Below are 27,917 nucleotides of genomic sequence, written 5' to 3'. Positions count from 1 at the left end.
GGTGCTACCACTATTATTATATCATCTATCCCCAATTGCTACACTTTCTTGATCTCATTGCTATTCAAATAAGATGAACCGAGCATTATGAAGTGTCTGGGGCAACACGCTTAGTGTAACTGTGTTCCGACTTTCCGAATATGGAGACCTAGGGTTCGAGCTTATCATTTTGTTCAAATGAAGACGATATAGAAGTTCCTATTAAGAATTTTCATCCTAATATGTGGAAGACACTGTACCTCTACAAAAAATCTAACAATGTTTCTTTGTCCAATATTTCGTTTAAAATTTAGTAATACCTTTTTCCTATTGGAGAAGGACAAGCTAATAGATTGTCACAGTTTCTAACATTTTGTACAAAATCTCCTGTGAAATAAGTTACAATTAACTTTTTCTCATTTTTTTGCTGACCATCATGCAAAAGTAGATGTTTTATGTAAAGGTTCTAAACTCCACTCATTATTTGTTTCTATTAGATCTTAGCTATGTTTTCTATTTCACTTTCTAAATAGGTTTTGTTTTCAAATTTTTCCTTATGGCACTTGTACGCCATCTAATATCAATGAAGTATATTTAAGACATAGAGTATGATCCCTATTTTTCATGCAAAAATGATCAGAAATTTAACCACTGCATTTTACTAGGAAGGATCAAATCATATGAACAAATCTAGGTCACTGAAAATGTTCACCTAAGGGGTCTTCAGTTTGTAGGAAGGCATTAGTGATGGGTTTTCAATGTCTTGGCCTTATGCTTCTTATATTTTGATGATCTAACAAACTTGTCATGAAGAATCAGATAGAAAACCTGGATATATATGTCAAGTGAGCTGGTCGAAGTTTGAAAATCAGCAAATGGATGAACGACCACAGGGAGGAACACAACAGGGACCCGGTGACCTGGTCCCTTAGCGTTCTCCGACACAAGCACAAATCAGTGATTGTACACAATCAATATAAAGAGAAACACAATAGGAACCTGGTCCCTTAGGGTTCTCTGACGGAAGTACAAGTCAAGTACACAGCTGGAACGCAGCAGAAGAAAGTGACCATCTAGCAATTGTCACAGAAGAGGAACACAACTAGGACTTGGTCCGTTGGTTTGTCCTCACAGAAGTACAAAGTCCACTATCCAGCTGGAATGCAACTGCCCGGAAGTGACTGTGCAGACAGTACAACAGTCACTTCTCATTGGGAAGAAGCGTACACCATGAGTTGACATCACTATCCATTGTGCTAACTTTTGGGATAAAACGACCTGGTGCAAGACACACCATTCTTCGTGCATTCAGTGATATTCTCTCAAGAAACAAAAAGTATTCATCCAGTATTGAAGTCACTGGTGTGTCAAGAACAAGAAGACAACTCCACTAAGGATCAGTTTCTAAATGAGTTTATCTACATCCGTAGTTGAGTTGTAATCTTGTTATTTGTTCGTCATTGTAATTCCTAGTTTGCTTTCTTAGAAGCGTTATCTTAGGAACAAACCATAATTCGTAAACTTCTGAGTTAATGTTGTGACTAGGGATAGTCATAAGTTTAAAGCCTTTGTAACTAGGATAGTTATAGAGTGGCTTGTGGTGGTTGCATCACAAGTTAGTTTGAAGTCTTTGCAATATGGTTTTTTCAAAGTGGCTTGTAATAAGGAGATTGCAAGTTAGTATAGTTAAAAGCCTACAATAGTAGGTCGTGGTTTTTTGATGCCCTTGTGTGGGATTTTTCCACATAGAAAATCTCTTGTCTTCTTTACGTTTAGTCTTTACTGCATTCCAAACATCATCTCATAGAGGACTAGGTACTCTATAGTTTGGTGTACTCATATAAACTAACAATTGGTATCAGAGCAGGTTTCTCCTATCAGACTAACACCTAGGAAGGATCCTCAATGGATGTTCCACCAAACTTTGAAGAAGGACAATCAATCTATAGACCTCTCAAATTTAATGGTCAATACGATGGCTGGTGGAAGACCGGTATGCATGATTTTATGATGGCAGAAGATTCAGAGCTGTGGGACATTATTTGTGATGTTCCACATGTTCCCATGAAGAATCTTGAAGAAACAGGACCATTGGTGGCCAAAGGGAGAAGAGAGTACAACGATATTGATAGAAAAGCTATAGAAAAGAACTATCGTGCCAAGAAAATCTTGATGTGCGACATAGGACCTGATGAGTACAACAGAGTATCAGCGTGTGATACTGCCAAAGAAATATGGGAAGCTTTACAAACCACACATGAATGAACTACTCATGTCAAACAATCCAAGATCGACATGCTCACAACTGAATATGAGCTCTTTAGGATGAAGGATGATGAGTCCATACAAGATATACACACCAGATTTACCTCCATCATAAATGAGCTTCACTCACTTGGAGATGTCATTCCCAGAAACAAGCTTGTAAGGAAAATCCTCAGTGTTCTACCTAGGTCTTGGGATAGTAAGGTAAATGCCATCACTGAAGCTAAAGATCTATAGAATCTGACCATGGATTAGTTGATTGGTAATCTGAAGACATATGAGATGAAAAGAAGGAAAGACAGTGAAAGAAGAGAGCCCAAGAAGGAAAAGAACCTGGTGTTTTAGGCTGAAAGCAGTGATTCAAGTGATGAAGATAGTGACATGGCCTATCTTACTAAGAGATTTCAAAAGATGGTTCGAAGAAATGGTGGTATACCAAAGTGGGGCAGTTCAAGTAAAACAAGGAATAACAATCTCTGTCACAGATGTGGAAAGTCAGGGCATTTCATCAAAGACTGCCCATTCGCGAAATAGGAGCAATACAAGCAAAATCCTAACAAAGCAGGAAAAAGGAACCTGGTTCCAGATAAAAGATTCAATCAAAAAAGTGTTGCAGACAATATCGTTAGCAGGCTCTTGCTGCTTGGGGAGACTCCTCAAGTGAATCTGAATGGGAATCAGATGCAGAAAACAATTCCATGATGGCAGTGGAAACTGAAGAAATGAAGTACGATTCACTGTTCGCATAGATGGCTCAGCCAGATGATGATGAAGAAGAAGATGAAGACGATGAGGTAAACTTCAGGGATGTTCAAAGAAATCTGAACTCCTATTCTTCTAAGAAGCTAAGGTCTTTATCTAATGTCCTAATTGATGCTTATTATAGCCTTATAAACGTTAAGGAGATCCTGACCATAGAACTAGGAGAGGCAAAGCAATCGAGAGATGATCTAGTGGTCTGTGTAGCTGACTTAAATGAGACTATAGCTAATCTTGAAAAAGAAAAGGAAGCCTTGAATGAAAGAATAACTAGTGTTGAAAATGAGAGAGACGATCTGATGGTAGTAGTTTTTGATCTAAAGGAAACAATAGAAAGTCTTAACAATGAGAAACACACCTTAGAAGAAAAAGTTGCATCTACTGAAGAAGAGAGGGATGACCTGTTAGTAATATGCATTGATCTAGAGGAAACCATTGAGGGACTCAATAGAGAACATAGGAATGCAAGTCTTGGGAAAGGAAAGGAAGTAGCGAGTGAGACGCACATCATGCTTGAAAAGGAGTTAACTGTTGTGAAAACCAGTCTCTGTAGTGAACTCGAGAGGAATCAGCAACTTCAAGCTGAATTGGAGAAAGTAAGAAATAATCTTGAGAAATCTCTAAAGTGGACTTGGTCCTCAGATGCTGTGACTGCCATGTATCTCAACAATAGTGGGAACAAGCAGGGCATCAGGTTCCAAAGGGAGAAAACTCCCTACAACCCGCACAACAAGTATGTCACTGTACCTGATAACTGGCTATGTACCCATTGTAGGAACAATGGACATTTTAAAGAAAATTGCCAGGCTAGGGTTCAGTCTGCTCAGAAAAACAAAGTGTTTACTGATGGATTGACTACTAACAAAGGACCAGGTACCACTCGTAAAAATCAGATGTTGCCTGCATGGACTAGGAAATCCCTCATTCATCTTTTTTATCATAACAAGGGACCCAAACTAGTTTGGGTTCCTAAATCTAACCCTTGATTTGCATGAGCAGGGAACAGTATGAGGAAGCGGACTGCGATGGACTATGGATAGTAGATGCTTAAAGAACGTAGCTGGAAATATCATGAAACTCTTCTCACTAAAAGCCCCGCAGGAAGGGAATGTATTCTTAAGAAGAAAGTAAAGGGTACATTCTCAGTGAATGAAAAGGTAGAAAGGTACTTTTGGCACTCAAGTGGGAACGTGCACTATGTGAATGGCCTAAAAAGTGCAGTCACCAATCTAATAACTCGCCAAGTGGTCTCAGTGGACAAAGGAAGCAAGAACATCCACTCCAACTAATTATGAATCTCCACAAGCTGGTGGTATAAGATGAGTGAAGTCGCAACCATGGCATGAAGGATTGATATATGCAAACTTCTCATCGCCGAATAAATTAACTCAGCAGGACCTGGTTCGTGGTCTGCCAAACTCAAGTGTCATCTGGACATGAGTTCACAAAATGAAGGAGGAGGGGGAAGAAGGGATCACACACAATTTCTCAACACTCAAGAACTCCACAGCAAAATGGTATTGCTGAAAGAAAGAATAGAACTGGAAAATGCTACATGGACAATGCTCATTGACTATGGAATCACCAAGAAATTCTGGGCAAAAGCAGTAAATACTGATTTCTACATGGAGAACAGGTGGCGGATCAGGTCCCTCCTGAATTAAAACCCACCATGAGCTGCCAAATGGAGGAAAATGCCATGTTCTCGACAACAGGAAGGATCAGTTTGGGAAGCTCAATGCAAAAAGATGAGCGATGGAATCCTTCTAGGGTACAATCCAAAAAACAAGGCCACAAAGTCTCCAACAAAGGACACACTAAATGGTAGAAGGTGTTCATGGGGTATTTAACAAGACACTTTCCCTTGCCAAGAAAGAAACAGTGATGATCAATATGATGAACCAACCTTGTCTCTGGGAAATATATGAGGCTTCAAATAGGAAGGATGATAAAATGAGTAAGATGAATAAGACTGGCGAAAGACAACACAACATCATCCTCCACATCTCACAAATAACCTGGTACGTCACCTACTACCACTGAAGCTAAAGGAAGAGTAAAGATGCAGTTCATGACATTGCACAAGCAGCAGAACACAAAGTGTAGGGAAATCAAATTAACCTCCACATCTCCCTCTTCAATCAAACTTCTGTCTCAAATTGGAAAACCAAAGGCTCCCATCTGCGAGACAAGTCAATCACTCTCTTTTATTCTAGAGTTAGATAAGCATGTAATTTTTTTTCGTATCTCCACTCCAGAATAGAATCTAAAGTGTAAGTCCGTAGGAATCCTACTTAAAGGCTGCCCACAAAAAGTTTGAAATACCTTAGAGGAACTCAGGACTTGGTCCTATGTTACCCCTCAGGTGACAGTACTTTTAATCCTGTTGGGTATGATGATGTTCACTATGCAGGTTTTTATATGGAAAAGGAAAGCATATTTGGAACGATTTACTTGTCATGATTCACGCCTCATCCTTTGGGAGACAATGAAGCAAAACTCATTGGCCTCATCAACAACTGAAGAAGAATTTCAAAAATAAGAGGATCAAGAACATTGAAGTGTGAGATCATCTTCTGATGGTCAATATGAAGAAGGGATTGATCTGTGGAAAGTATTGCAGAACAGAAGACCAAAGTCCAGATATCTGCATCAAAGCCTCGAGTAGAGAATATTTTGGATTAATCAAGGTGAAGATGGGGTCACAAAAGTCTAATGAAGAACCTGATACACCATCAGTTGGCTATGTAAGACAACACCAGGTAAAGGTAGCTAAAGTATTTTCTGACCAAGCCTAACTCATATCAATACCATTGTAGGTAAACACACATGACGATCATAGAAGCTAAAGGTACAATTATGAACTACGAGAGAGGAGCTGCTAAAACCTTTTCAAAAACTTGTTCTGGCATCAGGTTCATGTACCTCAGGTTAGTAGTAATGTGCTTAACTCTACATGCCCTCTCAAAACAAAATTTTTTTTAACAAAATTAACTCAACTGCCACATCATCCGACTTTTCAACATCTGCGTGTCATGTCTTGTATTTCAAATCCTTTCATCCCCTCTGCACGGTAACACTTCCCCACAAACCTACTGTTGTTTTCGATACTATTCATAACCTGTTTCACTCTCCACTCATCATTAGCCCTTCTTCCAATAAAACTTTCTTTCTCTCTCACGACAAGTCATGAACCTTTATCTCCTTTGTATAGCTAGGATCTTCTCCTCATCTCTCTCTTTCTCTCTCTTCTCATCTACCAAGTACTCATCTAATGGCGATCAAACAGTCATCTCATTCTCCCACCATTAACACCACTCCCACTTCGTTATTATCCCTGAAATCATCCCCAGAGTGTCACTATTTCACACCTTCTACCACCTTACCCACTCCTGGCTCCTCTTCTACTCCTACAGTTTTTCCATTTATGATAAACCCTGTTTATCATCATTTTGAGAACCCTATGTCTAGTCAATCCTATGATCTCATCAAAGAATACATAGGAGGTTTTACTCCTCAAGTGCCAGAAGCCCCTGAGGATGATCCTGACCAGTATCTAAACTCCTCCATGTTGGACTTAGTGATTCTCAAGGAGTCACCAGAAAAGGAAGCAACTCATAACATTATGGCTATAGCTGCTGAGAGTCTGATGAATGAAGGAGAATATCTCTCGTCTGAGTACCAGGGGGAAGACATTCCATTCCTAGGATATGTGAGAACCACAACACTCCTCGAGTCCTTGGCTCAGAAGATATTCTCAGAAAAGCCTTCTGATGAACCTGATTCTCTTCCATGCAAACTCACTCTTGCACCTCCTGTTCACTCCAAGCTCTTAGAGTCTTCCTCCAAATCACCCACTATCAGGTCGCTGCAACAAAAAAGTTTTGAATCCTTATTGCAGAAAAGTAAGAGGAGTGTCAAGACAAGGAAAAAGAGGAAAATGAATCCAAGGGATTTCATTAAGAGTGTGTCAGTAAACTGGATAGACAAAAATGCTTCTAGGGAACCTGGTTCCTTAGTACAACAATCTATGATAGTTCAAAGGTCTATGGAAAAGGCCTCCGATGACACTGTTGAGGAACAGGAAGGGTCATCCGTGAAGTACAGAAGCAAGTCTAAACGAAGTCAAACTAAGCTAGCCGTATCTGAGGACAATACTGTGGGGATAACAAACTGGAAAGGAAATTCTGTCGAAGGGTCTAGCAAATGAAAAAGGGAAACTGTTAAAGAACCTGGTTCAATAAGGTCCATGACCTGTGATGGTGGTCTTTGGCAGCAGAGATTAAGAACTCAGAAAGTGTTGTGGGGTCGTACATTTGATCCAGCAATTTTGAAGATGGCAGGCATGAGACAAATTCTAGAGATTGTGGAATTTCAACAATGGGAACACTTGTTAGAAGGGGCATGCCTCTGGTGTACAAAGACGCAGTACAAAATTTTTACGCATCTCTTTTCCCTATTGAGGGGGATCACATCTGTGCGCTCGTAAATGGAATAGACATTGTGCTCGACTCTTCAATAGTGGGAAAGGTTCTTAGAATTCCATGTGAAGATATTTCCTCAGTCAAGGGTGACTGTGGGGAGAACTTAAGGAGAGCTATCATGAAAGATCAAGCTATTCAACAGGGGGAACAAGTGTACAAGAAGGTATTGCTTTCTGAGTATCAGCTTCTCTTTGAACTGGTCAATAAAGTGCTCTTACATCGTTCTAAGAAGTGATCTATTGCTACAAAATCGGACATGGTTCTAATGGAAGTGCTTGATGAGTTTGTCCCAATCAATTTGCCAGCAATCATGCTAGATCATATGCAAAAGGTGGCAAACTTTAAGGGTGGAAATCATGGGTTACCTTATGGCTTTCTCCTCACTCAGGTGTTCAGATTCTACAAGGTCCCCTTGGGGAATCCAGAGTAGGTACACGCAAGCAGAACTTCTCTAAGACCACTCTAGAAGAATGTGAATGTGTAGAAAGAGTTGGTAGAAGCATCTCGACCGTTTCTCAGCGGATCAACACTCAAAATGCAACTTCTGAGGAAATCAGAAGGCTGAGGGCTCGAAATGCCATATTGGAAACTCAGCTCAGTCAAGCAGCTATAGAACCTGCTTCTGTCAATGAGGAAGTTGCACGACTGACAAAGGAAAATGACAGACTTCGGGCTCAATTACTTGAAGAACAACTGTCTGCAAATGCTAGACTGGACCTGGTTCTCAAAACCATTGCTGTCTCTTCCTCCAAGCCTCCTTCCTCTAGTGTCCCCTAGGATCCTCTTAGTGTCCACCTTTTTTTTTCCAAAATCTTGTGGCTGCTGTTTTACTTTTGTTTGCTTTTTGTATGATGGCATGTTGAACTTAACTATTACTGCTCTTGACTTGCTTAGTCCAATGTAAACATTAATAAAATAACTCCCCTTCTTTCCTTGTACATTACTGATTTCCTCTGACTTCTCTTTTCTGTCATGTTGTGTGCATATATGTGGCATGAGCTAGTTGTGTTAGACTTCTTTATGCTTATTACCTGTTCTTTTTAATGATGCCAAAAGGGGAAAAGTGTGTAGCTGAGGGGTAATATTCTTTGTGGGCGGGGGTAATATGTTTTATATATAAGTAAGGGAAAATCACAAAGGAGGGAGATCTGATATTAAAGGGGAACTTCGTGTAATTTTGGCATCTTATCTGGTTATTTCTGCTCTAAACAAATACTGTCCACGCCTAAGCTTGTCATCATCAAAAAAGGAACAATTAATGGGTTTTCAATGTCTTGGCCTTATGCTTCTTATATTTTGATGATCTAACAAACTTGTCATAAAGAACCAGATAGAGAACCTACATATATATGTCATGTGAACTGGTCAAAGTCTGAAAATCAGCAAATGGATGAACGACCATAGGGAGGAACATAACAGGGACCTGGTGACCTGGTCCCTTAGAGTTCTCCGACACAAGCACAAGTCAATGACTGTTCACAATCAATATAAAGAGAAACACAACAGGGACCTGGTCCCTTAGGGTTCTCAGACAGAAGTACAAGTCAAGTACACAGCTAGAACGTAGCAGAAAAAAGTGACCATCTAGCAACTGTCACAGAAGAGGAACACAACTAGGACCTGATCCGTTGGTGTGTCCTAACAGAAGTACAAAGTCCACTATCCAGCTGGAATGCAACTGCCCAGAAGTGGCTGTGCAGACAGTACAACAGTCACTTCTCATTGGGAAGAAGCGTACACCAAGAGTTGACATCACTATCCATTGTACTAACTTTTGTGATAAAACAACCTGGTGCAAGACACACCATTCTTCGTGCATTCAGTGATAATCTCTCAAGAAACAAAAAGTATTTATATGGTATTGAAGTCACTGGTGTGTCAAGAACAAGAAGATAACTCCACTAAGGATCAGTTTCTAAATGAGTTTATGTACATCCGTAGTTGAGTTGTAATCTTGTTATTTGTTCGTCATTGTAATTCCTAGTTTGCTTTCTTAGAAGCGTTGTCTTAGGAACAAACCAAAATTTGTAAACTTCTGAGTTTATGTAGTGGCTAGGGATAGTCATAAGTTTAAAGCCTTTGTAACTCGGATAGTTATAGAGTGGCTTGTGTCGGTTGCATCACAATTTAGTTTGAAGTCTTTGCAATAGGGTTTTTGCAAAGTGGCTTGTAATAGGGAGATTGCAAGTTAGTAGAGTTAAAAGCCTACAAGAGTAGGTCATGGTTTTTTGATCCCCTTGTGTGGGATTTTTCCACGTAGAAAATTTCTTGCCTTCTTTACGTTCAGTCTTTACTGCATTCCAAGCATCATCTCATAAAGGAGCAGGTACTCTATAGTTTGGTATACTCATATAAACTAACAATTAGAATTAGGATATCATATTTTATTAAATGATGATGGGATTTAAATCCCCTCTTCATGGGATATTTATTTCAATGCCATGAACCATGGGACCATAAGATAAATCTTGTTCCATGCGAGTAAGGGGTAGTTTTACTTTTTCGCTCTTATTTTCTTTCCCCACCTAATGCCCTCGCACCTAATTTTTCTTTTTTAAAAACATTTATTTCTTGATGAAAGGCCTACAATTTTATTTTCCCTGTCTAAACAAACATTCACACAAGTATTTCAAATCTAGGGATTTAAATTAAATAATATATACTGGCAATATAATTTTTTTTTTAATGGTATATACTCATGGATTGGCCAGTTCTTATTTTGAAGGCTGCAAAAGTTAAAATGCAGTTGTCTTGTTCGCGCCTCGACGCATTCCCTTCTCTCCCCGGTATCGTCCCACACAGAAAGAAAGAGCGCAGAGCCCCGGCCCGACCTGTAGGTCCGCTAACGTAAAGCGAGGAGTTGAGCCTGAACTGGCGAACCGAAGTCACTTTCGGAACCATACTTCCTACAGCTAACATGTGTCCAGTCCAGCGGGAACGCGCAGCGCAAACGAACCTGAGCTGCTATACCGAATCCCCCGCTGGCCATCGGGGACCGAGTGGTAAGGCCATGGTTAATTATCATTTTAATCAGGTTATCAAATACTTATTATAGAATTTGCTTTCAATTGCCTTACTGGTGATTTACTTGTGTAAATAGTTTTAATATTATCCGTGCATAATACAACCATGGCGAAACGAAAGAAGTTTATTTTCAAATACATATCATTCATCAATTGATTTGGTGAAAACACCGAATGCGGTTAGTTGTTTGCCCTAAAATCCCCCTCACTATAATTGGAGTAGTATTACAATCCATCAAACTTATCCATAAACCCAGCAACCTACAATCTTGAATCTTCAAACAAGACAGCTGTTCAAACAAAAGAAGCTGGTTTTGGTTAGCAATTAGCACACTGTTTGTCCCTTAAACACATGCTAATACAGCCTAATGAAAGAAGTTTCAACTGTCACCCCCTCTAAGTACATTACAGCTAATTAGCACTATTTTTTCCACACCAAGTTTTGCATCTGAAATGTAGATTAAAGGAGTCCACGTCATTCTTTTGTGTATCTTTTATTTGTTAATGCAGTCTCCAGGAAGTTTGCCTTAGGTCAGTCATAACATGCTGTTCACGTTACTTTATACCAACAACTTGTGATTGAAAATAAATCTAAATTAAATAATTGAAGCTCAAAATCTTATGACCTAGCCCTATTTACCAAAATTAATATCTTCTATTTCTGGATCTACAATTCCATGAATATTAATGAAAAAGCCGTCCTCTCTTATTAATAAATCCATATAATTTATTTTGTAACACCAACTTGAGATTTTTTACTAAATATAGATTTTGCCTTAATTCCACATGGACATAGGTTTTGCCTATCCTCCATATATAAATATAGATGCCTTACCAAAGTAACCTAAGCAGGCTTAAATACATCTCTAGCTCTCTGGTTCTTTCAAAAATTGAAAAAAAAAATCAAGAGAAAATTAAAAAGAAACAGAAAATGAGTTGTTGGTCTGCTGAAAATGCCACCAAAGCTTTTCTCAATACTATGAACATGGTAAGTACAATGATGAACTTATCGTAGTATTTAAAATCTGATATACGTTTCAAATTATTTTTTTCTCCTCAAGTTGTTGCTAATGTTATGTTGATCTGATTCAGGGAAAGAGAGCTACTGAGCCAAACGGAGCAGAGTTCATCTCCGCGCTCGCAGCAGGAAATAATGTACAACTTATGGTAGTTGTTTGTGCACATGTTGCAGATTCCACCACCCTAGCATTGGTTGCTGCAGCTCAACAAACAGGAGGACGCGTAATTTGCATCCTTAAGGGCGTAGAAGAATTATATCTCTCTAAAGTGGCACTAGGCACAAATTCTAGTCACCTTGAGTTTGTTGTCGCGAATGCTCCGAGTCTAAATATGCTGCAGCCAAATTACTACAAAGATGCTGATTTCATAGCAGTGGATTGTAATATCCAAAATCATGAAGAGATTCTTGGATCGTTGCGAAAACACAGGAAGGAAAAGAATACTATAGTTTTGGGATATAATGCATTTTGCAAGGAGTCATGGAGGAGTAGCCCTTTGCGTACGCAATTGTTGCCTATAGGAGAAGGCCTGCTGCTAACCAGAATTGGTGCAAAGGCGAACAGGGTTACGGCTCAGGGGATGGAAAATAGAGGACACTGGATTGTTAAGGTAGATAAATGCACAGGGGAAGAACATGTATACAGAATAAAATCTCCTCGTACGAGAGTACTTGAAGCCTAAATCTTGATAGATTATACTTACTACCAGATAAAGTAGTATTTTAGTAGATTGGAATTGTAAATAATTATTTGATGTAGAAGACTTCAGTTTTCATGGAAAACTACCGAAGTTTCAAATACGCGGGAAGAGAAATTTTGATAAATATAAAAAGACAAATTATTTTAGCTCAAACATTCCAATTCTTACAGAAATAACTCCCCAATTTAAATGAACTTACTATTGAGATTTGAAACATCTTGATTTGGGGTGGCAATTTGAGCCTAAACTCATTTAGAACCAGTTTGGATTGGTTTATTTAAAGTGCTTTTAAGCCCTATTTAAGCCATTTTATAGTGTTTGGATAAAGCAACAAAAGTACTTTTAAGCTCTTTTTTTAAGCTAAAATGACAAAGATAAGCCAAAAACCCGAATTCCAAACTTATGGCTTTTGGCTTAAAAGTCGCTTACAACAAGCCCATCCAAACGGGCTCTTAACCCGCCCAACGTGCCCAATCCACCCAACACGTCCAAGGTTAGGCTGGTCATTGACCCGTCCATTTGTTGAAATCATCCCATCTTGACGCAACTCATTTCAACCCATTTAAAGTTAGACTGATTTTTAGCCTAAATTGATTCATGAGTAACCTTACTAAAATATCTTTAAAATAATATTTTTGTTTGTTGATATGTTATATATAATCATAACAAAAGAAAACAACCTTATTTAATAATTAAACAATACATAAGAAAATAATACACATTAATTAAGGGAGAATGACACGGTTACCCACAAAAACAAAACTATTTATCCTTGTCTACCCATTTGTTTTCCTACCCATCAAACTAATTACATTTCCTACCCATAGTAGTTTTTGTGGGGAATTTTTTCTTTTTTCTCCAATTCTTTTTTATTTCTACGCTTCTTTTCTTTTTTTCCTTTTCTTTTTTCTCGTTTTCTTCTTATTTTTTTTCCTTTTCTAATTTCATTTAACTTCTTTTTTTTATATTCATTTTCTCTTCATAATCTAATTTCATTTATTGTTTTCACTATTTTTTATTATTCTTTTTTTACACAATAAGAAAAATTAACTAATATAATAAATATTTGTTCACCTTTTTTAAATATAACTAGTATAATATACCTTTTATTTTTTTTTCTTCCTCATTTTTTAAATTCAATTATTAAACTAAAATAATATCAGTTGTTACTTGATCTAATTCATTGAATATCACACCGACTGTCGTTGAGCACCATAAATTACATAATCAGATTCTAAGAATCAATACATGATTGTCATGCAAACCATGATCTCCTTTCCTACAAATATCAGTACACATTCTACCATTAGCAGTAATACAGCCATTTATAGAGCAAGAAAACATAATCTACGGTAACCAAATCTCCATATATACTAGTTAGAATAAAAATGATAATAAAATATTAAAAAATGCAATAAAAGTATAAGTAGCAAAAAAAGACTTCTAGTACCATGTGATACCAATATGGTATATATGTATACCAACAGAGCATATGATCGCTTTAGAATATTGCTACAACTATCTCCGACTATACTACTGTACCAGAACATTAAAGGACGCAATAAAAGTATGATAAAATTACATGCTCGTATTGCAAGTTAAATAATCGTAAAACAACATGCTCGTATTGCAAGTTAAATATTCGTAAAACAACATGCTCATTCTGTATACTAACATGGTATATAGTTGTATGTGGTCGTTCCAGCACTGCAAATCATGTTCATATAAATAATAGAATTCACTTAAAATGTAGCTAAAACAACCAAAATAATGTTCAAACTACTATATGATACCAATGTGGCATATAACTATACCAACATGGTATACAATTTTATTGTTAATTCCCGAAAACTATGACTATACTACTATTACATAACACGCACGCATAAAGAGAAAAATAAAAAAATAGTGTACCACATATTAATATAATAAAGTATTTCATGATATTTTACTATATTACTATTATTAAAAGAAAATCAAATATTCTACCAATTAAATACAGCTAATACAATAAAAAAATGATTCAACTAGCATATGATACCAATATAGTATATAGCTATTCTAATAAGGTATATAGTTGGAATGAATTGTATACCAAAATGGTATATTTGTATATTATTTGGGTATACACTACAAATTCGTCTTCTTCTCTGGTTCAACTATATTTCAACCCCAATTTCTAAGATATACTATAAAATCTCCACCAAATTGACTAAAACTTTAGCTACAACCACCAATCAACTTTCCAAACAAACCCATACAGGATCGGATCAAAATAATTAAAAATTTAAACAAATCAAGTTATGAGTTTCAAGCTTCAAGGTCCTTCAATGGTGGATTTAAATTTTGTACAATAAATCTCCAAAAACCAGCATCAAAGGTACAATCTACACATCAAAGAACAATAACTAATGAATTTCAAAAGTAAAACACTATAAAAAAAAATCAGATCTGGCATTCTGAACTCATTCATATGGAGTTTCAATTTTTTTTCCAGATTTAAAATTACAACCTTTGTTTTTATATGCTAATGACTAATAATTAGTTGAAAAGAAGATTATCACGGTGTAGTACTCTTGGCAACGTCGATGGAGGTTTATGATGGTATTTACATGATTGTGAATCTTTCAAATGGGAAGGAAAGAATATCAAATGGTCAAACAAAAATGGGGATGGGTAAGCTGGTAATTAGTTTTAGTTAGAAAGGTATATATTATAATAAGTTTAACAATGGGTAAAGACGGGTAAATACTTTAATTTTAATAGATAACTTGTGTAGTTTTCTCATTAATAATTAAAGCTTGGTAAGAGTTGGACGGGTTGGACTATGACCGAATTTTAACACAACTTGACCCAGCCCATCTCAATCCAAACTACTTTTGGGCGGATCAATTGTCCCGTTCATTTATTAACTCAGCTCATTTTGAACGACCTAAAATCAGCCCTTCTCGCGTATGTGACACCCCTATTCTAAGTGTATGATTATACTCCCTTGGTTCCACAATGATGGTCATTTTGCTTCGTCACAGCCAAATAGAACTCTCATCTAATTTTTTAGTCATACTTGTATTTTCCAAAAATAAAGTTAATTCTAATATGTTTTAACTTTACAGAGACAAAAATGTAATTACCATAATCAATTATATTGATCCGATAAGCAAAAAATGGAAAGGAAATTAGGAAAGAGAACTGTCAACATTATTATAAGTATCTGCAGTTCGATAGAATTTCTCACAGATTTCTGAAAAGACTTAGCAAATGACAAGATTGATCAAACAAGCTCAAACTTTACTCAATTCATTTCAAATCTTCAATTTGAGTAGAATCACTCCGTAAGTAGTTAAATTTTATTGAATTTAAATTCAATAATATTTGGGACTATATTTTAAATTCAAGATATATTAGTCAAAATAAATTTATTGAGTTAATATAATTATATAAGTCCGATATAGATGGACTTAATAAATTAGTCCAAGTTCATTGGGCTTAAGTGATGAGCCAACTTCATTAATCCCAAGATGACATCTTTCTAGAGGTCCAGTTTAGTGCACGTGTCAAATGACGTGGCACGCCAAGTCAAATAGAAAAGACAATAGGATCGTGTAAAAATGACAAGGCATTCCAAGTCAAATTAAAAGGCGAATTAAACCGTACCACATGTGCAAGTGGCGTGTTCTGGCTAATCAAATACGGCCTTGTCATGCTTTACTCTAATTGGCCGGAAAGAGTTTGTTCTCATCATAATTCTTCTCTTCCACAACTATAAATAGGGGTCTTCATATTTCAGAAAAGACATCAGAAGTTAAAACAAGAAGCAAGAGAGAGTGGATCAACCACCGCAAATTCCTCCACAAGTTTCAAGCTTCAAGCAATCAAGTTGAAGTTCAAGAAATCAAGTTCAACCTCAAGAATGAAGAACAAATCCAGATTCAAGGAGGGTTCAAATCAAAGTTCGTGGTAGTTAAATTCAAGATCATTATTTGTGGCAACAAATACAGATTCAAGATCAAGCTCGAAGGCCCTTGAATTTAATTACTATTGGAAAGAAGAATAAGAGAATTCATACAGATTGTAACACTCATATTACTTGAAATCAAATACTATGATTGTTGCAAGATTTTTCGGTCTCAATTATTTTCTTGACGCAATTTTATTGTCTACAAATTCTGGCATGCCCGGTGGAACATTTGAATACATTGAAATTTTAACGGATTAAGCTAAACCCTAAATTCTAGACACTACAAGAAGACTCTTGAAATTTTAGGAGTCTATTAGGATTGCTTGGAGGGTACTCTACCAAAATCCTAACTTGGAGGCTACTCTACCCTAACCTTAGGTTACTCCTATAAAAAAGGTTACATATTCTCTTAAAAAATTATCTCAAAAATTGAGATCATCTCAAAATTTCATAAATTCATGGAATATTCACAAAGAGATCAAAAACATAAAATATTGTCTTCTCAAAGTCGCAAAAGTGATCTACAGACGTTTTTCCTTTTTATGGAGATCAAATACATCCCGAGGAAGTTGGCATCATCCTACATTCGAGAAATACGTTGTTTAAACCCTCGAATCATAGAGAATAATTTGGAGGAAGAAAAAAGGGAGAAACAGAATTGTACTCACAATTGATTAATAAAATCACTTTATTCTTTTGTGATTGGAGTTAATTTTTCAATTCTTGAAAATTTATTGCAAACAAATTGGCACGTCCAGTGGGACCAGTTCTGCATTTCATTTCTTCCCCCTGCAAATCAAAAAGACAAGTTTCAAAATCATATGTTACGGTGGTCAAGTACTTCAAGTCTCATCTTCATGTTTCAGCAAGCCTACACCCTAACAATCCTTGAAGTAGGGAGCATTTGTATACATCAAAATTTTAACGGATTAAGCTAAATTCTAAATTCAAGACACTATAAGAAGACTCTTAAAATTTTAGGAGTCTATTTGGGTTGCTTCGAGGCTACTCTACCAAAATCCTAACTTGGAGGCTACTCTACCATAACCCTAGGTCACTACTATAAAAAGGGTTACATATTCTCTTAAAAACTCTGTATACGGTGAAATTGGAGGGTCCAATTCCTCGTCATCGAGGCACCTTAGAAAATCATCTCGAAGCCTCGAGGCTACAAGGCTACAGTCGAGTTTCCTCCCTCGAGGTTCGTCGACGCCTCACCTTGGGACAATGTTGACTACGACTATGGTAGAAATGGGGAGTTCCTAAGGTACACTTCTAGGACTAGCAAAGTCCAGTAGACTACCCTAACCCTGAATCAGGGTGTCATCTAGCTGTCTCATCCCTTTGTACTATGTTGGGATTCCCTTCATATATAAAAGAGATCCTTATCATTTTAGAAACTCTCTGTTGCTCCACACGAAATATTAAAGTACATTCTCTTTACTCTCTAACATATTCTCTTGATATTATTACTTCCATTTATTATCTTCATTATTGTTCATCATTTATTGCTTATCATTGGCCATGAAGAGTCTTCGTTGATTTTATTGTAACTGTTAGCCATACTCCGACCACCTTTGATAGCTCCCAGCCGAGCTCATTAATCGATCTCGAGGCCCCGAATCGACAAGCTTGAGGCCCCGATTGTTAACCTATCGGTTTGGTTATCACCTTACTCTTAACTCTTTTCTCAATTCTAAGTCTCACGCATAGCATCAACTACTTAAACAACTAGCATAAAAATAGATCACGTATTTTTAGAGTCTTATAATCAAATTTAATTGTTATTATCATTTTCACGGTAAACAGTTTGGCGCCCATCGTGGGGCTAAAAATAATAGTAATCATTTTCTTGCTGGTTTAGCTATACAATGCAAGTTATCTTTCACGCTTTTTCTTGTCCAAGATCTTCGATTTCAGGTCAAAATGTCCGACTCAGTAAATAACAATCTGGAGAACCACGGAGAAAAATGGCGTAGATGTTCCAAGTGCTGGCGTACAACTGTGAAACCCTAAGAACGCGCCAAAACCGATCCCTGTAGACGTGGTCTGGCGTGACGCCCAACAGGTCGATATAAGCTTGCACACTGACAGGAGCGTGCATCAAGGAGATCCACAAGAAGCTCAAAAAAGCCCAACTAGGGAAGAACATGAGGTTAGCCTTCATGTTATTTTTGAAATGTTGCAGGAACAACAACTGCTATTGCTCAGCTAAAAAGTCACTAGAAAACTCCAAGTACAGTAGCATCGGGGATAGCTCGCCCAGCCAAGCAGGTACCAGAGAGATCGAGCAATAACGGGTCGATAGCCGACCCCGTCATTGTAAAGATGCTCGAGGACCTCACCAGAAGGTCGAATCGGGCGACAAAATGATAGAAGCCAACGATAAGAAGGTCGAGACTTACAACTTCAGGGTCGACCAAATTCCAGGAGCCCCCCCTGATCCTGAAAGGTATAGATTCGAAGAAGTTCATACAGAGGCCGTTCCTAGAGGAAACGGCTCCGAAACCTATTCCAAAGAAGTTTAGAACGCCAGACCTCCCAAAATACAATGGGGCCTCAGACCCCAATGAGCACGTTACTGCTTACACTTGCGCAGTAAAGGGCAATGACATAAAGGACGACGAGATCGAGTCCGTCTTACTAAAGAAGTTCGGGGAAACACTCTCAAAGGGGCCATGATGTGGTATCACAACCTAAATCTTAACTCCATTGACTCATTTGCCATGTTAGCAGATTCTTTTATAAAGGCACATGTCGGTGCCATCAAGGTGACCACAAGGAAATTTGATGTGTTCAAGATCAAGCAGAGGGAGAACGAAATGCTGCAAGAGTTTGTATCTCGTTTTCAAACAGAACGGATGGAATTACCGCCAGTCTCTAATGGCTGGGCAGTGCAGGCCTTCACTCAAGGTCTGAATGAACGAAGCTCGGTGGGTTTAAAGCAGTTGAAATAGAATTTGGTCGAGTATCTTGTGGTGACCTGGTCGGACGTCCACAACCGATACCAGTCGAAGATCGGGGTTGAACACGACCAGCTAGGAGCCTCATCGGGCTCAGTATACCCAAGCAGTCTTTTGGGAAAGGAGCCAAAGCCAAACAAAGAAAGATATCAGCCATACATAGAAGACAGAAGGAATGCCCGAGGCACAACCCACCTCGCAATGATCGAAGGATAGACCGAGGACAGAATCCTCGGGGACTCATCAACAGGGTCAGATTCGATAGGAACGCGGGGCCAATGGAGGCACCTCTCTTATCAGAGTACAACTTCAACGTCGATGTGGCAGACATCGTGTTCGCCATCAGCAAAATCAAAGACGCCAGGTGGCTCTGGCCTATACAACGGATCCTTCACAAAGGAATCATAACTTTGTGTGTGAATTTCACAACACGCACGGCCACAAGACTGAGGATTGCCACTAACTCCAAGAAGAGGTAGCCCGACTACTTAACAAAGGTCACCTCCGGGAATTCCTCAGCGACCGAGCCAAAAAATCAGTTCCGGGAAAGAGAGGCGGCCAAGAAGAACGAAACGAATGAGCCGAACATGTCATCCACATGATCTTGGGAGGCATCGATGCCCCATAGGAACCCGTGATGAGAAGGACAAATATATCCATCACTAGAGAAAATCAAACCCGGGGGTACATACCCAAGGATGCCCTCACATTCAGCGAAGAGGACACTGAGACCTTGTCTCAACCTCACAATGACGCACTAGTAATCTCTTTCTTTGTAAATATATTTCAAATAAAACGTGTACTCGTGGATCCAGGTAGCTCGCCCAATATTATCAGGTCGAGGGTAATGGAGAATCTTGGACTGCTTGACCAAATCATGCCCGCCACTCGAGTCCTCAACGGATTCAACATGGAAAGTGAAACAACGAAAGGAGAAATCACCCTCCCAGTCAATGTGGTTGGCACAACCCAGAATGTCAAATTCCATGTCATCGAAGGAGACATGAGGTACAACGCCTTATTCGGGAGGCCGTGGATACACTGCATGAGATCAGTACCATCCACCCTCCACCAAATGATGAAATTCCCGACAAAGGATGGGATTAAAACCGTCTATGGGGAGCAGCATGCGGCGAGAGAAATGTTCGCGGTGCACGATGTGGCACCGACACCGATACCTCCACCCACAAAGGAGCCAAAGGGTAATCAAATTACATCTTCGGTTAAGCCCAATTAAACAAAACAAAGGACCGTACCACATCCTCATCATAAGCGACTGAGACATATCGGACCTCGAAAAATCACCGGCACATCCCACACTAAGGTATAATAATCTCCCTTTTCATTTTATATTCCGCACTAACCCTTATGCAGGCACCTGACCGAAGTAGTCAAAGCGCTAACCCAACCCGAAGACCTTAAGGTTTTAAAGCATCCGTTGCACTCTTTTCCTTCGACCGTGTTTTTATCCCGAAAAGGATTTTACCGGCAAGGTTTTTAATGAGGCAACCTTCACATGATACCTAAGGACGACTCGACAAGTATTCAAGGCTCCTTTCGCAATCAACCTCGAACATCCCCCCTCCCCCCCCCTCCCCCGGAAGGCCATCCGCTCGGAAAAGCCAAGAAATACCAAATGGGGTCTTAATAGGAAAATGATGTATCGGGCCAAACGGTTGAATGAACTGTGTCCGTATAGCCGGGCCCCCGACGGCGAAAATATGTATACTTGTACCAAGTAATCAAAGAATACCTTTTTTTGAAGCACCTCACACTCCAAAAGAAACTCGGCACCTTTGCAAAAATGACACCTCTGACAAAAACATCCCGAGCACTCGGGGACTGGCGTCAACAATTCAACACCTGAACGACCTCTAGGTCGGGACTCCAAACTCATAAGCCCTCAGCGAGGAAACATAAAAATCACAAAATGTCTCCAAGGCCGAAAGTGCCCCGAACACTCGGGGACTGGTGTCAAAATCTCAAAAAATGAACGACCTCAGGGTCGGAATCTCCGAAATCGTAAGCCCTCAATGAGGTAGTAAAAAGTTTACAATTAATGGCTTCCGAGCCAAGATACCCTCGATGACTCGGGGACTATCACCAATCACCATTCATTAAAACACCTGAGGCCATAAGACCTCGAGCGGGCAGACTCAGTCTCATAAGACCTGCATAAGGCAGCAACAATATCTGTAAGACCTCAAGAAAGGCATGAAAGGCTCCGGCCAAACTACTTCACTCGATATAGATGGCGAAACTACTTCACTCGGGACTTAAAGGCTCCAGCCAAACACAAATGACTCCAGTCACGAGGCTGTACCAGCCAAACTAATGCGACTCGAGGATGCCCGACCATCGCTACAAAATCACAAGCCTTCAATTACTTCAAAAAAAACCGGTTAAACATGCTACCCTCGACATAGGAAAAAGAGCTTCGACCATGTCAGTTCCAAATCACAGGCTTCGAGATACTCAACCTCCGAGCCAAACCTCCCAAGGTGCTCGATCATCTCCACATGACGACTCGTAATCGAGGTTCTTCTCGAACCGTCGAAGAGTCAGGCAAAAATTATTTCATAAAGTCCTTAACGAGGGAAAACCAAAGCTTATAAAAGGTCGCTTCGACCCAAGGCGTAAGAGCCGTTGTCGCCAGCCCACACTAAAAGATCGCTTCGACCCAAGGCATAAGAGCCATTGTCGCCAGCCCACACTAAAAGGTCACTTCAACCCAAGGCATAAGAGTCATTGTCGCCAGCCCACACTAAAAGGTCGCTTTGACCCAAGGCATAAGAGCCATTATCGCCAGCCCACACTAAAAGGCCGTATCGACCCAAGGCGTGAGAGCCATTGTTGCCAGCCCACACAAATCCAACAAATTGAGGTTTAAATAAGCTTGAGTCGTAACCCGATTTAGAGACTGAACCCAAAATAGTTAACTAAATATGCCTAAGGGTAAGGCGTAAGAGCCATTGCCGCCAGCCCACATAAAAGGTCGCATCAACCAAGAGTGTAAGAGCCTACGAGCCAGCCTAATGAGCCCCAGTGCCATATCACAAATCTAAGGATTCCTATCAACTCAAAGACCAGTTCACCTAGCCAAATTCAAGACAGAAAGAGATACAGAAGAAATAAAGCCGCGAGGTTTTCTTTTATACACATATGCAAAAAAATGCAATCTCCGTCTAAAAACATGCTTTGAAAATGTTATATACAAATGGTAAAATCTACGCCCCCTAAGAGCTACGGCTTGCCGGCCTAATATTTGCTTTCTTCAGCGTCGGACAAAAGTAACCGAGCATCACGCTCGTCGGCCCTTGCTCACGCCAACTCTTCCGAGAGGGCGAAACCCCTAGCACGAATCTCCTCGAGGGTCACTCTTCGAAACTTGCAGCGAGCATATTCTTCAATCATATCTTCGCGGTCGAAGATCCTTCTTAGCTCAACTTGAGCATCGGTAGCATCCTTTAAATAAAACGCCATCTCCTTGTCAGCCTTCAACCCGGGCATCAATGATCTTGAACCTGAACTTTGAAAGCTCGAACTCGAGCTTCGTAATCATATTTGTTTGAACCGAAGCATCATCATGAGCTAAGCAAAGTTGAGCCTCAAAAGCGGGAACTTTAGCCAATGCACCCTTCCCCTCTAAAGCCTGAGCCTCCGCTCGAGCATTTAGCTTATCATGCTCACGCCTGGCCCGACTAGCTTCATCCTGAAGGCGCTCTAGGACCTCTGTCTTTTTCTACAACTGAAATAAATGAAGCGTTAGCCTTAGAAGCTAGAAGGCGGAATGCATGCTCACCCGGAACAGAAAATTACCTGCTCCTTCAAGTAGCTCTAATAATTCAAGCTCCGGCTCACCTCATACCGCAAGTGTACCAACTCGACTTCCTTTTCATCTCAAAGGAGCCTAAGGGATCTCTCCTCATCCAGAGCTTTCCGCAGCCTGGCTTCATGACGAAGCAGCCCGGACTTAAGCTTGTCGAAGGCTTGCAAAAGAAAACCCAATAAGGAAGGGAAGGCGCAAAGCTCGAAAGGCCTGTGTTGAAACTCACCACGAAGTGAAGCCGCTAGGATTCCTCGAAGGCGGAGCGCACATCTGCCAACCTAGTTCCCTTAGCTCTGAAAGGGTCGACGCCGGTTGAGGCACGACCGCTCGGTGTATGCGACACCGGGTTTCTAGTATCTCTCGAAGTACTATCTACATAAAAAGAAGGCGACAACAATGGAGAAACCCTGTTTCCAGAACTAGGAACCACGGACGCGGCATACTCAAACAATGCTTCCACTCCGAAGCCCCAGTCTCATTTTGCCAAAAGCATCTCTCGCTTATTACTGTCATTCTTCAGCCTGGAAACTGGCAACCCTTCCCCCTCTCCAGAGGACCGCGGCCTCGCCTCGGGAGGCTCTTAGATGCCTACAACAGCAAGATTAATACTCATAAAGGAAAAATGCCTCTCCATATGAAGAAAGAGAAAGGGAAAAATAGCACAACATGCACCATGATGTTTTGCTTCCCATCTGCCCCGAGACAAGACTCACCACTTGCACTCATCACATGTCGAGTGGGTCGCCAACTTCCGAACCCAATCTGTCAAATTAGGAACGTCGTCCGATGCCCATGAAACTGCTGTAGAAAAAGAAAAGAAGGCACGGTTACGAAATTAGCTTTCGCCATAGACAAAACTGAGAAGGCACGAAATGTACCACTTAGGTGTATAATTCCATTCCTCGGGGAATGGCATAAGCTCCAGGGGGATAATGTTTGGGGTATACACTCGGACGAAGCGACTCACCCACTCCCGGTCACTGTTTTCCTCATTATCAACAACGAAGGGCGTGGTCGATCGACATCACAAGGTTAGCAGACCTCGATGGTAAAAGAGCTGGTACAGCCTAACAAGATGACTGAGCGTGAGTTCAAGCCCCGCCTTCTCTGCGAAAAGTCTCATCATTAACACTATTCGCCAAAACGATGGGTGGATCTGCGCCAAGGTAACATGATACTTTAAACAGAAGTCGCACACAATCCTATCAAGGGGGTCCAGTGTGAAAGGATACGTGTACACATTCAAAAATCCGTCGGCATGATCTGTGATGCCCTCATCCGGGGAAAATGTCTGTAACACTACTTTCTTCCCCCATCCGCAGTCTTTTCTCACTAACTCAAGGTGCTCTTCTCCTATCAAAGAAGTAATCTTCAAGGTATACTCTCGTTGGTACTGAATTTCGGAGGCAGACCCCGATGTAACAGTCATGGCCATGGCAAAATTAGAGAACTAAAGCAGGAATCTGTGCAAGTGCGTTAGCACTAAAATAATGAAAGGCTTAACACAGAAAAAGAAGGGCAACTACTTAAAATGGTGGGATCTCCAAAAGAGCAGAAACAACCCTATATATATATATATATATATATATATGGAAAAAACGGCGATGATTCGCCTGCCTCAAAGCCGATTAGAAACACTGACCGATGTCACCAAATTGCCTCAACAACTTGGCAACCATATCGTACATTAGGGGATGCCATGTAAATGTTTTGAGAACGAAAATCCCTGTATCATCATCGCCAGTCCCGAGGTGGTACCCAACCTCGAGGACCTCCATCAAAGAAAAGTTAGGCTCTAAGTAGCGGCATCATCGCCAGTCCCGAGGTAGTACCCGACCTTGAGGACCTCCATCAAATAAAAGTTAGGCTCTAAGGAGTTAATGGCATCATCGTCAGTCCCGATGTAGTACCCGACCTTGAGGACCTCCATCAAATAAAAGTTAGGCTCTAAGGAGCCAATGGCATTATCGCCAGTCCCGAGGTGGTACCCGACCTCGAGGACATCTATCAAAGAAAATTTAGGCTCTAAGGAGCCAATAGCATCATCACCAGTCCTGGGGTAGCACCCGACATCGAGGACCTCCATCAAAGAAAAGTTAGGCTCTAAGGAGCCAACGACATCATCACCAGTCCCGAGGTAGTACCTGACCTCGAGGACCTCCATCAAAGAAAAGTTAGGCCCTAAAAAGCCAACGGCATCATCAAGTCTCGAGGTGGTACCCGGCCTCAGGGACTTTCGTGAAAAAGGAGTTAGGCTCCAAGGAAATAAACACTTAAACTCCGCCCATATCTACTCTCGAAAGCTCAAATGTAGTCCTTATCCTCGGACCTCCGAGAAAATTTCCCCTCAAAGACCACCGCGGGGCCTAGGTGATAAATCACGGTCTCAAGGCTCGAAGTGTTACTTTCATTCAACTCGAAGAAAGGGATGGAAATGTGTTGAAAGGCACTTGGATAAAAATATAGTACCGGAAGGCCCCCATTTATAGAGGGTAATAGTATGGCCAACAACGCCATCAATGCCTTTGAAAGACGGATCGGTAGGCGCAATCAATGCGTCATTGGAAATTGGATCAACGGGGATACGGTCGCTTTGAAGAATGGGATCGGCAGTGCATTGAATGATGCTGAAAAGACAAGTCCATAGGATGTCCCGGTTATCGTGAAAGATTACGCCATAAGTATGATATCATCAACATGGCATCATCGCGGGAAGTACGAAGAGTTGGGTGTCAAAATCGTTTCTTGTCGCTCCTCTCTAAGAAACGCGGGGACTATCTGTATACAGTGAAATCGAAGGATCCAATTCCTCGTCATTGAGGCACCTCAGAAGATCATCTCGAAACCTCGAGGCTACAAGGCTATGGTCGAGTTTCCTCCCTTGTGGGTCGTCGACGCCTAATCTTGGGACAATGTTGACCATGACTATGGTAGAAATGCGGAGTTCCTAAGGTACACGACTAGGACTGATAGAGCCCAGTAGACTACCCTAACCCTGAATCGGGGTGTCATCTAGCTGTCCCATCCCCATACCTTTATAATTAATGCATTTTGTTCTATATTAGGATTCCCCTCATATATAAAGAGGATCCTTATCATTTTAGAAACTCTCTATTGCTCCAGTTGCTCCACACGAAATATTCAAGAACATTCTTTTTACTCTCTAACATATTCTCTTGATATTATTGCTTCCATTTATTATTTTCATTATTGTTCATCATTTATTGCTTATTATAGGCCATAAAGAGCCTTCGTTGATTTTATTGTAACTGTTAGCCATACTCCGACCACCTTCGATAGCTCCCAGCCGAGCTCCTGAATCGACCTCGAGGCCCCCAAGTCGACAAGCTCGAGGCCTCGATTGTTAACCTATCAGTTTGGTTATCACCTTATTCTTAACTCTTATCTCATTTCTAAGTCTCACGCATAGCATCAACTGCTTAAACAACTAGCATAAAAATAGATCACATATTTTTAGAGTCCCATAATCAAATTTAATTGTTACTACCATTTTTACGGTAAACAAACTCATCTCGAAAATTCATAAATTCATGAAATATTCACAGAGAGAACAAATATATAAAATATTATCTTTCTCAAAGTCGCAAAAGTGATTTACGGACGTTCTTCCGTTTCATGGAGATCAAATACATCCTATGGAAGTTCGCATCATCCTATGTTCGAGAAATATGCTGCTTAAACTCTCGAAACACAAAGAATAATTTGGAGGAAGAATCAAGGGTGAAACAGAATTGTACTCACAATTGATTAATAAGATCACTTTATTTTTTTGTGATTGCAGTTAATTTTTCTATTCTTGAAAATTTATTGCAAACACACTCTACTTTGTTATTGGTATAAAATTTTATCTCGATGTTTAAGTCGAACCGGAAAATCGCACCAAACCAAAAAATCAAACAGAACCGATTAAAAGATCCTATTAGGTTTGGTATTGAGTAAAAAAGATTCGAACCAAACCGACATATAAATATATAATTTTTATATATACTTTTAAGATTTTATATATAATTTTCTTTAAAAAAATATCTAAAAATATTTGGGATCCTCTCATGAAATGTAATATTTAATAGAACTATAAAGTGTATTTATTTTGTTTACTTTAAACAATGGGTTGTATCACTTTCTTATCGAGTATTATTGAAATGCGTCAATCGTGTCTTTGTTCTTCCATATTCATATGTCAAGATTTCTTACATCTTTTTCGAATTTGAAGCAGTATTTTGATAATTTAAAATTAAATAGAACATATCATTATTTAGTTATTAAAATCGGTTAACCTTGAAAGCATACATCAACAAAAAATTAATTGTTCGGTGACTAAGAAAATCACTATCATATGTTACTAAAAAATACTCTCATAAGAATATTTTAATAAATCATATGTTTGTCAAATTCTTTTCAATTCTTAGTAAACTTGATGCGTATTGCCTGTGCAAAGCACGATCCAACATTTTAAATTCTAATGTCGTTTTGTTCATGTGTAATGTTATGCAACGTCTTCCTGATATTCTTTGGAAGGGCAACCTAAGGCTAGGCAACTGATGTCAGTGCGGTTGTTGTCCGCCAATGAGGTTCCCTCCGCACGCTAGACTAGATTGTCAGTGCCGTGAGGGAAAACCAATGTCACGAGCAATTGCGGAAGCTGAAAGAGAATTGGGTTTTGAATGATGATGATGATTTTATTGATGACTGAAATGCTGATTACAAAGATGCGGTGTCGAGGGGGAGAGACACCAGAAAAATGCTTGCTTGAAAATGTTTGATTGTTTGGTCCCTCTTAATAATGCTTAAAAAAAATAACCAACATTACATGACTAGTCCTAATAAAGTTGTAGAAGCACACTGAATGGAAATGATGTAAACTAGCCTATAATTACAATGAAAAGGACTTAGTTTATTATAAGGTAGAACTAAGTC

The 27,917-nt window shown here is 39.6% G+C and overlaps 1 protein-coding gene across 1 annotated transcript; it reads left to right on the top strand.

The window, feature by feature from the left end:
- The first annotated feature begins 11,372 nt into the window (after positions 1-11,372).
- On the top strand, positions 11,373-12,381 carry LOC107807355 (uncharacterized). The gene is made up of 2 exons (XM_016631741.2): positions 11,373-11,498; positions 11,603-12,381. The coding sequence occupies exons 1-2, from the start codon at positions 11,442-11,444 to the stop codon at positions 12,209-12,211; spliced, it is 666 nt and encodes a 221-aa protein (XP_016487227.1). The 5' UTR covers positions 11,373-11,441; the 3' UTR covers positions 12,212-12,381.
- Positions 12,382-27,917: the final 15,536 nt, after the last annotated feature.

This window comes from Nicotiana tabacum, chromosome 6 (genome assembly GCF_000715075.1).
Source record: "Nicotiana tabacum cultivar K326 chromosome 6, ASM71507v2, whole genome shotgun sequence".
Classification (NCBI taxonomy): Eukaryota; Viridiplantae; Streptophyta; class Magnoliopsida; order Solanales; family Solanaceae; genus Nicotiana; species Nicotiana tabacum.
Note: the sequence above shows the minus strand (reverse complement) of the source record. Positions and strands in the feature narration are given on the sequence as shown.